The sequence below is a fragment of the Vicugna pacos genome, chromosome 4 (genome assembly GCF_048564905.1).
Source record: "Vicugna pacos chromosome 4, VicPac4, whole genome shotgun sequence".
NCBI lineage: Eukaryota > Metazoa > Chordata > Mammalia > Artiodactyla > Camelidae > Vicugna > Vicugna pacos.
The window spans coordinates 60,232,558-60,246,145 of record NC_132990.1 but is presented as its reverse complement, the minus strand read 5'-3'; the positions used below and the strand labels follow the sequence as shown (position 1 = coordinate 60,246,145).

The following is a 13,588-nucleotide window of genomic DNA, read 5'->3' as shown; positions in this document are numbered from 1 at the left end:
TACTGAATACATACAGACTACTCACCCTAACAAGTCTTTAAAATATAATCCCAACCTGTGTTTTCAGGTTTAATTTTCACTGCTTTCCATTTCAACCAAAAGAACTGCTCCTTGGCTTGCAAACATGCTCCTCGCTTTCCTCCTTCCACTTTTGCTCATACAGCTCTCTCTTCCTACGATATTCTCTGCTTCCTCCAACTATTTCGTTTGGTGAAATTGTGCCTATTTCTCAGGACCTATCCTCAAATATTACTTTTTCATTTGACCTTTCCTCAGTACCACCCACCCGTGCATACAAACAGACAGTCAGTTGTAACCTTTCAATCCTTTGGACTCCTTATCTCTCTGCTTTTTCCTCGTCTATGATATTTATTGTATTTTGTTTTGTATTATCATTTTGGAGTACTTGCCCTATGGCACTGACCACACTGCTTTCATATGATGGGTGCTTGGTAAATATTCCTCGATTGAATGAATAATCTTTCCTACTAAATTGCAAATTTGTCTTATTCATTTCTTTAATCTCTACAATACTACATAACACCATATCACTCATAGTGGAAACTTCAAAAATATTGTATAGTTTAATTATTAGATAAGGTACAGATATCTTCTTATTTGACATTTGCTGTGTGATTTTTTTTCTTTATTGACTTTCTGGTTTGACTCCATTGTTGTATCTTGCTGTACCAAGCAGTACAGTATACAATTATTATCACGTGGGGATAACTGTAAGTTAGAGTGTGAGACTCCAGACACCTTGGGTTTTAATCTTTCTTCTATTAATGATAACCTCTAACGATCATTGAATCTAGTTTTTCCTTTCTACTAGAACTGAAAAATAAAAATAATAATTCAGGTCTAAATATTTATTTTGAAGGTTAATAAAGGCTGTAAAGCATCTTAAACTTTATAAAGAACTAGGAAGTGTTCTGGATAAATAATTGATTTGGAATTTTTTAAATTTGTTTTGGATTGGTACCTGCCTAGGGGTGCAATTGAAGTACAAGGGAGAGTAAGAGGAGATTTACACTTATTTTTAATAAGTACAACCAGACATCAAATGAGTAGAAAATAGTAATATAATTTTTTTAGGTACTATCTTACAGAAAAGGCACTTCATCACCTAGCACTGATATATGCAGCTTTGGTTTCATCTGGGCTAAAATCAGAAGAACTGGATGTAAAGGTATTCTTTTTCTAAATGTTTGTTCCTAAGTATTTTTCATAAACCAAAATTATCCTGAAACTCTACTGCCCAGTGAGGAGAAACATTAAATGGGTAAACTAAAAAACATTTAAAAGCCATATAAAGAATAGTTTTAAAATTAACAAATATTATTTCCACTTAAATTTCTGTTCTAAAAGCCTTTAATGAATTTAAATTCTTACTTAATTTAATGAATTTGAATTATTATATTTTATCATGATTACTTAGATTTTTTTGAAACATGGCAGGATATAAATAAAAATAAATATCCCTTGATCAAAAATATTCACTTATGAAAGATATACCATATTTATCTACTATAAAATGAAAATCTTATGACATATTAATAGAGCAATATCTTGGTGATCTCTAATCAGTCTCCTTTCTTGCCTTTTTTCAATGTCCCACTCTGAAGTTTATATATTCCCCCCAAATTTAGGGCTCAGTCCTCTATTGTTAACGCTTTATATTCCTTCCTTGATAAACTCAGACATTCCCACAAATTTAGCTTTCATTTCTGAGAAAATCCTTAAAATTTTCATAATTTTTCTTAAGGCCTGCACCTATATTCTAGATTCTACCAGAAATACCCACATGAACATTCCACAGGTATCTCAAACTCTGCATGTCCAAAACACAACTTCTCATCCTTCCCCAAACTTATGTTGACCTAAAACAAATAGACTGCCAGTTATTTCTGCAGCAAAAATGGGTTCGTGCAGAATCAACAAAGAATTGCAGTTCAGGGTCTGCAGCCATGGTGAGCCTATGTGAGTTGCAACACAGCTCAAAGAGGTTAACTCTTTTAAAGAAGGGAAAAGGACGTTGGGGAGGGCTATAGTAAACAAAGAGTCCATTGGAGGAGTTGAGAGTTCAAAGTATAGTGGCCTTCCATTGAGTTCTCCCATTCTTCCAATAACATTTTATATCTTTATTATAATAAAAGGTATTTATTCACATATCCTCCTCCCTGGAGAGTGAGAACTAGGCCCTTTTCTTTATAAAACCTGTAGCATCTAGCACAGTGTTTTGTACACAGTAAAAATACTCAACAAACAGCTACAAAATAGAGTTAAATGAAGGCACAACCTGTTAAGAAAATCAACAAATCATCTATTTGAAATAGAATCCAGATCATTTTGATCCTGTGATGCATATTAAACGTAGAAATAAAATTCTTGGAAAAGTTATCTAAACAAAATGAATGGCAAATGTAAATTTGTCTCATTTATTCATTCTAGTGAGGTTTCACCACTTAATCAGACTCTCTTCTTTTCAGCTACTAGTAAGCAATCACATGCAAAAATGTGCTTTAGGAAATCATTTTATTCCTCTATACATGGGGTTTCTGACAGCAGTGAGTGACACTGTGTTCAGGAACAGCGACAGGGCCCATAGAGGACATGTTCCAAGGAAGGCATTTGGGGATGAAATAGGAGGTACTGCCCAGGCACGGTCCATTCCAAACAGAAGTCTGCTCCCACCTGGGTCAAACTACTCCAAAAGCGTCTCAAGTTTACATAATCATCTTAAAAGTAGGTCCATTTACCCATGGAATTTGAGAAGCAAGTAGGATCAGTTTGCTCTTACTCTCTTATCAATATGTCACCAATATTCAAGCCTCCCATTCTCCTAACTTGATGACATTATTACATTAAAGGGGGTTCCCTAAACTCATATCATTTTAGAATATATTTACTAATATGGCTTTTGGCCTTTTAGGCAAAAAAAATTCATCAGTTTGATCTTTTTTTCCCCAATCATCTGAATAGCCTGGCCATAAAGGAAGTACTAGGAAATTTAAGTATATTTTCTTAAACTAAAAGAAAATACTACCAGTAGTGTCATACCATATTTTACTATAATGTAAAAAAAAAAAGTTCTATAAATTTCTTATGAACTCTGCAGAAAAATGCATAGATACACACATATGCAAATTTTTCAAAACAATGTTAGGGAGGGTTCTTGAATCTCCCAAAGTCTAGCCATAAGCTCCAGAATCCTTGCCTTAATAAATTAAGATAATATTCATTACTATTATAAAATTATGCCCTTTAAATAAAATTTATATTTAAATAAAAGTGTCAAATCTTTCTCAAAACTTCCCAAAACTTTTAATAAAATAAATTTGGAATCTAACAGTGTGTTTCTGTGCACTCTATAGATTTAATATAAGAAAATCCTTCTTTAGCATGCATATACCCCCCAGATACATGTTAACAGTTTTGTATCTGTTATTCTTGTGAAAGAAAAAAAATCATAATTATTTTGTACAGTCTTTGTTTCTTAAATTTCCACTACAGGACAGAATACAGAATATTTATATTTTTAAGATATGATCGTTTAGGACAGTATTCTCTATCCACATTAAATTGCTAACCCATGAGCCATCTTTCCTTCAACCGAATCTAAAAGATGAAGAAGATAAAAATAGAAATGAAAGGGGAAGGAAAAGGTGGCATTTCAGAAGAGAGAAGGGCATGGAGGAAAACACAGCAAACAGGAAGTAGAGGATATTAAGACATTCTTTATAGAGTTAAGTTTTGCACACATGCACACACACATCCCTACGTACATCACATCACACATTTTTGGCATGGGTATCTTAACATCAAATAAGCCAAGATTAGATGAACAATTCCAAAAATCTCCAAATCAAAATATATTTTTACTTTTGAATACAGAATCAAATTAATCTGTAAATATCCTGGTTTTTCAACTTTGTTTTTGAAAAATCTTGTACTACATTTTAAAAATTCTTCTTTTCATTTGAGGTTTAACGTAGAAAAAGCAAAATATTAAATATTACTAGTGACATCCAAGTTGCTTTTTATTCTAATATAGAGGAACTATAAAGCACCAAATATATTTTTTAAACTTTATTAATAAATGCCAAATGGAAGTGAAGAAAAACAACTTAGTCCCCAAAACTGCAAACTACAAGGGAATCATATTTAAAGAAGGAAAGAAAATTGTTTATCCTCGCACACACACAAAAATGTCCTGGATTTCACAATACATAAATTAATAAATTATATCTAAAGTAGTGTTCAAAGATTAGAATCTGCTGGGGTTTTTTTCTTCTAATTATAAACAATTTTTGAATGATACTCTTTGCTTCCTAATATTTCCTATAGTCTAACATATAACATGTATTTTAGCTTGTAATTTCCCCAGGAGTGGAAGAGACTGCATTGATAATTCGACAAATCGCTGACCACAATTTAATGACCTCGAAGAGAGACCCTCATGAATGGTTGGATAAATCCTGGCTTGAAGTTTCACCATCTAAGGTTTATTTCCAAATATATAACTTAGATATTTGCAAAGCAAATATACATACATGTACTTGAATTCTCTTTCTGGTAGCATATTCTTGTTCTGTCACAGTTGTATGAACATGTATAACAATAACCATGATGCACAACATCTATTTAGATAATTTTTCAGAATTATAAGTGTTTTTAAATTTCATAGAACTATTTTAATGGGCTCTTTCATAATGAACTTTCAAACCTAACTTATAGAGTGAGCTAATGGCTTCAGTGTCTAATATTTTAAAAACATAACTATTTTTCTAATTCCTAAATTTAAACATTTAAGAATGTAGATATATCAGAAGAATAGTAAAATACTATCATTTCATGATTTTTCGGTAATTCAATTATATAGTTGAAAGTGAAAGTAGAGTTACGAAATAGTTATAAGATTAAACAGTTAATTCTTAGAAATTCATTTTGTTGAAGCATAAATATTTCAAGGTTCTCATACCAACCTAGTGTTTTTGTTACCTTTATTTTAAAATATATTCAAATCCTGAACCCATGAAAAAAATGTGATAAAGATCTTTATGTACTAACATGGAATGACCTATATCTTACATTGTTAAGTGAAATATGAAAGTTGCAGCACAGTGCATGCAGTACACTCCTAAGTGTGTAAAATAAAGGGAAATTAATATTTATATGTATTCATTTGTAAGTGAATAAAATATCTCTGGATGGATCCAAGAAATAATAACACTGATTATCTCCAGAAAGATTCTGAGGAAATGGAGTAGAAATGGGACTTCTCGCTGTATAACTTTTAGTGCCTTTTAAATTTTGAACCATGTGACTATTTCAGCTACTCAAAAAATAAAATTATAAAACAAATAAAATAAAATATTCATACATATTAAATCACAGGACTGTTACACGTCTAAACAGAACATAGTACTATCAGCAAGTACGGGTATAATTAATTATGACATGTATGAATGTATTGCAATTTTCTTCCTACTACTCACATATCTTCCTGTCCTTCCTGTCCAAGCTACTCACATGTCTGTCATTTGATAAAATCCAAGAGTGTGCAAAAAGCCAGCAGAACCCAGAAAAAATAAAAAAGAACTTGGCAGTAAAAACGGCTGCTACATTTCTAGACATTTTTGAAATCTCCCAAAAACGTGTTTGTAGACTGTCAAGGTCAGTTCTGGTTGACGGAAGTTCTTCCTGTAGTATTCTTCACAATTTCACAATAAGCCTTTCCTGAAATCATAACATCTGTTAGATCTCATAAACATGGTTCATCTCAATCAAATCATGATAGTATACGGCCTACAAAGGGAGACCTAAAGAAATCTTGAGGTATGCAACTAAGTCCCCTAAAAGGTTTCTCATTAGAAAGTCATGTATCATTAGGTAAAACAGTTGTCCTTTGAAGGGAGCGAACTGTAATGAATCTTTTTGGATGAGTGATTAGACTGAATTAACTTTAAGATCCTTCCCAATTCTGGGTGTATAAATCTTTGCTGCCAAACAATTTTCTTTCTCTCCTGGTCATACTTTTTTCTAGGAATCTCAAATTCACTGGTAGGAGCAACAACAAAAATTTTAGTCTGCTGGAGTGATAGAATAAAAAGACCACTGGCTGATTATTCTGTACACTCTTTTCTAGGAAGAAATGTACCTACTTGATTTTCCAAGTGTTAATCCATTGGTAGCTCAGCTCATGTTAAATAAAGGACCTTCACTGCACTGGATATTGTCAGCAACTCTTTGTCAACTTCAGGAACTCCTACCTGAAGTTCCAGAAAAAGTGTTAAAGGTTAGTTACTTGAGATCCGTATCCTTATATAAGTTTATTCCCTTTCCATTTGAGTATCTATGTTTACCATACGGGTTTTCAAAACAAAGGTAGCTAAGTTTGTTTTAGACTTCACAGGGCAAAGAAATAATTTTCTTAAACTAATTTTAATATAGAATTCTCACTAGCTGTCAATCACATTATACGTTTTAAAGCTATCTTACATAGATAATTCAGTACAGATTGTTTATCACACTTTAAATCATTTTGTAGTGTTATAGTGCCCACACATATTCAGTTACACACTCTACATCCCTTCCAAACAATCCTGATGCCCTTCATTGTAGTAGTAGCTAAAGAGAACATTAGCCTTATTGGTAAGTTTTTTTAATTTTTATGAAGGAAATGGTATTCATGTGTAACTTGTGTAACTAAAAATTCTATAATAAGTGATTAGAAAATAGATGCAAATTACCATAAGTTTTTCTTTTAATGGCACCTAATTATGTTATGTTCTTATTACATGGATCAGTAAAATCATACCTTTGAATGAACTACTTATTTATATTTTCCTTCTTTCCATTTAGATAAACATCATTATTTGTATTTACTTGACTGATGTTTGTATTGTATTTGTATTATATTAATTTTTAAACTTTTTTTTTCAGCATTTTTGTGGCATCACTTCCTTATTCAAGATTAGTCCTTCCATAACAAAATCACCTCAAATTTCATCACCTCAGGAAAATAGGAATCAGACTAGTAACTTTGCTCCTCAGAGTTCAGCTGCTGGCTCTTCAGATTCTGTCTTTCAAGAACATAATGAATATGACCATTGTTCAGACTTACAAGAGACAGTGCATGAAGACACAAACACCACTTCAAATTATGGCTTTTCCCTTGTGGAACTAAAAGAGATGTCATGCATTTTACCACCTGTGACTTCCTACAATCAGGCCAGCTACTGGAAAGAGTCCAGTTGTAACCCTAACATAGTGCAGAATAATTCTTTCCTGGCTAATATAGAATCAAGGAATGTGTCTGGTAATTCCTTTCTGAATCAGAATGATTCAGAATCAGATGTCTTTTCTTTGGGTATAACACAAATGAACTATGAAACCATAATATCACCAACTGACACTCAGAAGAGAGTTGCCCCTAATTTTATAAATTATCAGAAAAAGGGAACACATGAAGCAAAAGGACCTATAAATAAAGAACTATCTGCCCCTACCCTTCCGCTAGCAGGGTCTCAATCTCCTTTCCGTTGGAACTTTAAGAGAAATGTATGGGAGCAACAGAAGCAGTCATTCAACTTACAATATGGTGCAGAGCAGACTCCGTGTGACAAATGGTACTCTCAGAAAGATAATTTATTCACTAATCAGCAAAAATGTCTATCAGATGAGTTAGAAGGCTTCATCTCTGAAAGTTCAAATGCTGGGACTAAAAAGACCTTCTGGACAGAATTACCCTCTGTCCCCAGTTTGGATTTATTTTGTGCTTCTGATTCTAATGTAAATGAAAAAGAATTCAACAATCTTTATTCCTACCAGAGAGCTGGAAAATATTTAGAGCAGAAAAGGCACTTTGAATCTTCATCCAACTCAGGAGACAAGAAACCATTAACAGGTAACACTATCCAATAGTTGATAAAACTACTCTCTAATGTAACTTCAAAAGATAAAACCATTTCCAAATCTGAAAAGTTGTTTAATTACTACACTTAAGAATCTTCAAAAACTTTGGGATCAAAGGTAAAATCAAAATTCTAATTATAGACTCTTAAGAAAATAAGTGCAAAGAAAATACGTCAAATTCTTGTAGCTTTAGATAAACTAAGCATTCAACTTAAGAAGTTAAAAATAAAAACAGAAGGCATCTAAGTAAAGCAGAAGACTAAATTAACAAAGACTAGAGAAATTAATGAATTAGAAAATTAGCCTCTTTGTCAAGCAAGGCTATTTAATGAGCTAACATGTAAAAGACCTTATTATATTCCCTTTATGTGGATTATTTAATTCCGACAATCCTATTAAATGGATACTATTATTATCTCTCTCTTTTGTAACTGATGTTTTGAACACATTTAATCATATCAGTGTTTTAAGAGGACAATTTTATCTTCTCATTTCTGATAATTATACTTTTTGTTTGTGTCATTTCTTACTATTTTGGCCTGAGGATCTAAAACAAAATCTTAAGTTCTAATGGCCGTATAACGATGGCCTTACTATGATTTGGGGGTGGGGGTTGGGTGCAGTGGAGAAAGAAAGATGCTGGAAGCTTCAAAACTCCTCTTTTGCATAGGCCATTTTGTGAGTCCTGAGAGGGGACAGAAAATCTTATATTCTTTGTTTTATTGAAAAAGGACTTCCCCCCAAAGTACATAAGTCCCAGGACTCACAAAACTTGGATTTGGTCCCACTTAATGGTCATAATTTGTTCTGTTTCTGATTTTAATGGGAAATATTCTATCCCTAGTTTTATAAGAACTTTTGTGAGGAACAGATGCTGAATTTCATCCAAACTATTTTTGGTCCCCTTTTGGAAAAAATCAAACATGTTTTCTCCATTGACATTAATGTCAATATTTACAGGTTTACTAATAATACATCATTTTTATCATTTTTGTGATAAACCTAATTGGCTTTTGAGGAGTGGTTTTTTTTTTAAAATATCCTATTGATTATGGTTGCTAACATTTATTTGATTTTCTTATCTACATTCATAATGAAATTAATTTATTTTGTTCTTCATTTGTATTCCGTCACATTCTGACATAAAGGTTATTCTAACTTCATAAGTGAACTGGGTTAAAATTCCATCTTTTTCCCACTCTGGAACAAATTAAGCATGTGAATTACTATGTATTTCTTAGCATAAGGCTTCCCAATCTAGGAGATAATCCTCCCATTTTCTCAATGAGACCTCAGAAATTATTTTTTAATAAATTTTAATATTTAAGCTTTTAGGGATATAGATGGAATAGTCAATGTCCATCTATATTTCAATTTATTAATTTAGTTGTAGTTATAAATATAAAAATTATATATAAATAGAATTGGTTTAGAAATATTGGGTTTTGTGCACTTTCCAATTATTTTCATACAATAATTGCATTCAGACAGTTCACAAGAACCTTTGAGGCTAGTATCTTCAATATCACTATGGCAAATTTTGACTTTTTTACTGTGGTTTTTCCATAGCACATCATTACCCCCGGATATGTTGTTTAAGATGTAACAGTTTTTGAATTAATATTGATGCAGCCCTAGGAAATTTGTTTAAAGCCACTGATATAAACTCAAGAAAATTTTCCATTTGTCCTTAATGTATATTTGTGATCTCTGTGATAAAATTATCTGCTGCATTGCCTTTTTAATTTGCTTACAATGGCATCCAACTCTTGCAATTATGAGATTTTATCACTGGGAATAATTACTAAAATTGTTTAAAATACTTTAGCCTCCCATTTCCTTGATTCAATCAATCAGCCCCTATAAGTATCCAAGTCTAGAATATTTCAGACTAATGTGTCACATATAATACAGTCATAAAAGGTGAGTCTAGACATGATCACCAGCTACATATATCAGAGCTCAGGATAAACACCACAACATTACAGATATGCATTAAGGAACAGGCTTAATGAAGGGAAATTTAAAAGCAAGAGTCTTAAATGCAAGGAGATTTAATTGTACAAGACATGAGCAAACAAATATATGTATCTAACACTAATTATTATTGGGCCATTAGGAACAGGTGCATTTATGCTAGCAAACATAATTTTTAATAGTCATTATTTTATCTTGTTTGGAAATTTTAACACTTTGTATAGATAGATGGTGAAAAGACAGGATCCATTTGAACAGCTGGGAAAAAAAATAGCTACACTTATCACTCAGCAATAAAATGGTTTTCCTTTTTCTCTTTTTAACAGATTTCACGAGTTCACCACTACCGCAATTCAAAAAACGTCGTCTAGTGTATGAAAAAGTTCCTGGTAGACTTGATGGACAAACTCGTCTAAGATTTTTTTGAAAGAAAGAATATTGTGCTACATGCCACATTGCATTGTTTCTTTTGATAAACCGGTAACAAAATGATTTAGATTTACTAATATATCGAAGAAAATGCAGTTGTTTTTAGATGTTCGTGGTGATTCTATATTAAATTTTCATAGTATATATTTTGCCCTATAGTTTATATCTTTTTAAGTAAAATATTCTAATTAGCATAATATTGTTAAAAGATCCAGATTTTTCCCAGATTCACCCAGCCTTTTTTTTTTCAAAGAGAAATAGAAAACCTCACTGTATGTATGTAAAAGGCTTATTTTGTTGTCTCCTGAGGGCTCACTACCTCCCAGCTTTCCTCCAGCAAGCCTTTCAAATGAGCCTCCACCTCAGTCTGACCCTCTGAGTCTGAGCTGAAGATCACCACAGTCAACCCTCCACCACCAAGAGAGTTAAAGCCTAGGGCAAAACTGAAGTTGGAGAACTTCCAGTTTAAAATGCCTTCATAAACAAAATTTTCAGACAAATCACTAAGAGAAAATATTTGCAACCCACATGATGGAAAAAGGGCTTACATTCCTAATATACAAAGAATTCCTACAAATTGATAGGAAAAAGACAACCTAATAGAAGAATGGCAAAATATATGAACAGATTAAACACATAAGAAACAAAGTAGCCAATAAACATTTGAAACAATTTTCAGCTTCATTACTTATTAGGCAAATGCAAAGCACAACAATAAGTTACTGTGTTTTCACCTATCAGATTGGCAAATTTTTTGAGAATTCATCATATCTATTGTCAGCATGTGGGAGGAAGAACACTTTCCTATATTGTTAGCACAACATTTTGGGAGGATAGTTTGCATATTTTTAAATGGATGATTATAGGTTTTTAATTACTATAGTATTTGTATTCCACTGAATACACTTAAAAGAAAGATGTAATAATTTCATTTTTAAATGTCAGAATGTCTAATAAAATTTTATTCTTTGCAACTATTCAAAATTATGAAACATTTATATGTCAATGATTTTTGTCATTATTTTAGCGAAAATGTTTGAAGACCACAGGCATACTGTCTCACTTTCCTGACTTCTGAAATTATCACCTTGTTGCTACCAAAATTGACCTCTACCTTCTTGGACCCAAAGGACCTACAGACACCACCTTATGTGACTTCTCTTCAGCGTTTGATACTGTTAATCACATCCTCCTTTTTGAAACAGACTTGACTTCACATCAACTTTCTGCCTTTCCTCTTCTCTTTCTACTACACTTTCATTTATAAGATGTTTGGTTTCACTTGGGTGTGTAGAGGGTGGAGACTTTAAAGAGAAACTATTTCTGGAAATCTTATTGGAATTTCTGTTGTACTTTAAGTTTTGGCAGGATTACTCCCAAACTAAGGTAAAGCTCAGTCTTCCCAGCTTGCAGATCTCCTTGATCCCGTCTTTAATCAGCTTCCAGAGAAGAGGACTTTCTCTACAGGCCCTGGAATGGGGCAAGCTAAGGCCAAGCTGCCAAAACCCACCTCCCTGCTTCCTCACCGAATGGAGAGAAAGCATCTGAGTCCTCCTGCCGGCATTTCTCAGTGATGCTTGGTGTTTAAGGGCACATTCGTTCTCCCTGGGCCCGGAGCAGCCTCTTGTGCTACGGCCCATCAGAGGTGTTACTGGGCGGCAAGTCCTGTGTCGGAGGCCTGGGAACAGTGGATGAAGTCAGTGAGCACTGCTCCAGCAGAGCACTCCCCGGGAGCCAATGTCACATGACAGTTTGGGTTGGTTCACAGGAGAAACCTGAAGGGTCTGGACAGGCCCTTGTTAGGGAACCAAAAGTGTCAGTCAACCTTCGAACATCCTCTCCCATACACCCCATTACATGGAATTATTTGAAACAGCCCCAACTTCCCAGGTTGGCTCTTGCCATGGAAACTGATTCTTTTTCTGACAGCATTTCCCCGTGAGGTTTCTCGTGTCCTAAGGGTGTTAACTTGCCCGGAGATGCGTGGCTGCTGATAGTGATGCTCACCTCTGAGGGCACTTGAACGGCCTTACCTCAGCTCCTAGGCCCAGCCCAAACTTTGTAGGACCCACCAGAACATCAGCTGTCCCTTCCAACTGTGGAGGCACAGGATATCCCTTCCCTTTGTCACTGACACTCAGCGTACAACTGGGGGTCAACACCAGGGTGTCCCACCCCTTGCCTCTCATAGGAAGAACCTGGTTATTCTCCCCAAATAATAAGCCTGCCCTAAAGCAAAGGATCCAACAATTTTAATAGATAGAGCAGACTGGCTTAGAGAGGGTGAGAAATACAAACTGTAGCAATCCACAATGAGGGCTGAAAAAAATTCACTTTTCTGCCTTTTGTTTTTCTATTTGTTTTTTACAATTTTTATCATACAAGAGTTTTTAAATTCAATACTTAAATTATTTAATTTGATCGTCAAGCATACATATCTTTTCTTTTTTGAGTTCTGAGTTTCCTGCCTTGCTTAGGAAACCTCTTTCACCCTGAAGTTACATAACTATTCTCCTAACTTTTCTTCTGCTGCTTCTGTATTACCTTTCTTTAACCTATGTGGAATTTTTTTACATAGTATAATACAGGCCTTTAATATCCTTCCAAATGGATAGCCAGTAATGTCAGCACCACTTATTATGTTAACTACACTTTCCCACTGAATAGAAAAAAAAAGTCAAGGCTATTTCTGAACTATTATGATCCATCCAATCATCTATTTGTCTATTCTTATACCATGAAAATATTGTTTGTTTTGGATTTTTTTTCTTAATTTTTTGTTCTTTTAAATCATATTGTTTTGATTCAGCAGCTTCAAAGTGAGTTTTGGGATCTAGTAAGGCAAGTTTCACCCTCCCATGTTTTATACACATGGATTTTTAAAAATTATTCTTAGACACTTGATTTTCCATATGAACTTTTAGATGTTTTAATCAGTTTCCCTTTAAAATGAGGAATTCCACTAAATTTATACAAGAATTTTAGTAAGATTACATTTTAATGAAATTGTCCTAATGTCCTCTGTTCTATAAACATCAGTAAAATCTTTTCTTTATAACTCTTGCACTTTCGTTAAATGTATTCTCAAGTATTTTTTGTCATTAAAGTGGAAATGGGATACAGTTTCCATTTCCATTTCTAACTAGCTATTGCCAGTGCAGAAAATGCTTTTCATTTTTCCATATATACTTTGTATGCAGCCAGTCTTCCAAACTGTATCATAAATTCAAGTATTTCTTTTACTATACTCTGAGTTTTCAAAGTG

The 13,588-nt window shown here is 33.4% G+C and overlaps 1 protein-coding gene across 5 annotated transcripts in view; it reads left to right on the top strand.

The window, feature by feature from the left end:
- SHOC1 (shortage in chiasmata 1) overlaps positions 1–10,995 on the top strand; it is a 61,273-nt gene extending 50,278 nt beyond the window's left edge. For all 5 annotated transcript variants that reach the window (XM_072959912.1, XM_072959911.1, XM_072959909.1 and 2 more), the window contains 5 exons: positions 1,096–1,189; positions 4,372–4,503; positions 6,149–6,298; positions 6,946–7,909; positions 10,221–10,995. In XM_072959912.1, coding sequence (XP_072816013.1) covers positions 1,096–1,189; positions 4,372–4,503; positions 6,149–6,298; positions 6,946–7,909; positions 10,221–10,321 — 1,441 coding nt within the window. In that variant the 3' untranslated portion in view covers positions 10,322–10,995. The remainder of the gene's footprint in view (positions 1–1,095; positions 1,190–4,371; positions 4,504–6,148; positions 6,299–6,945; positions 7,910–10,220) is intronic.
- Positions 10,996–13,588: the final 2,593 nt, after the last annotated feature.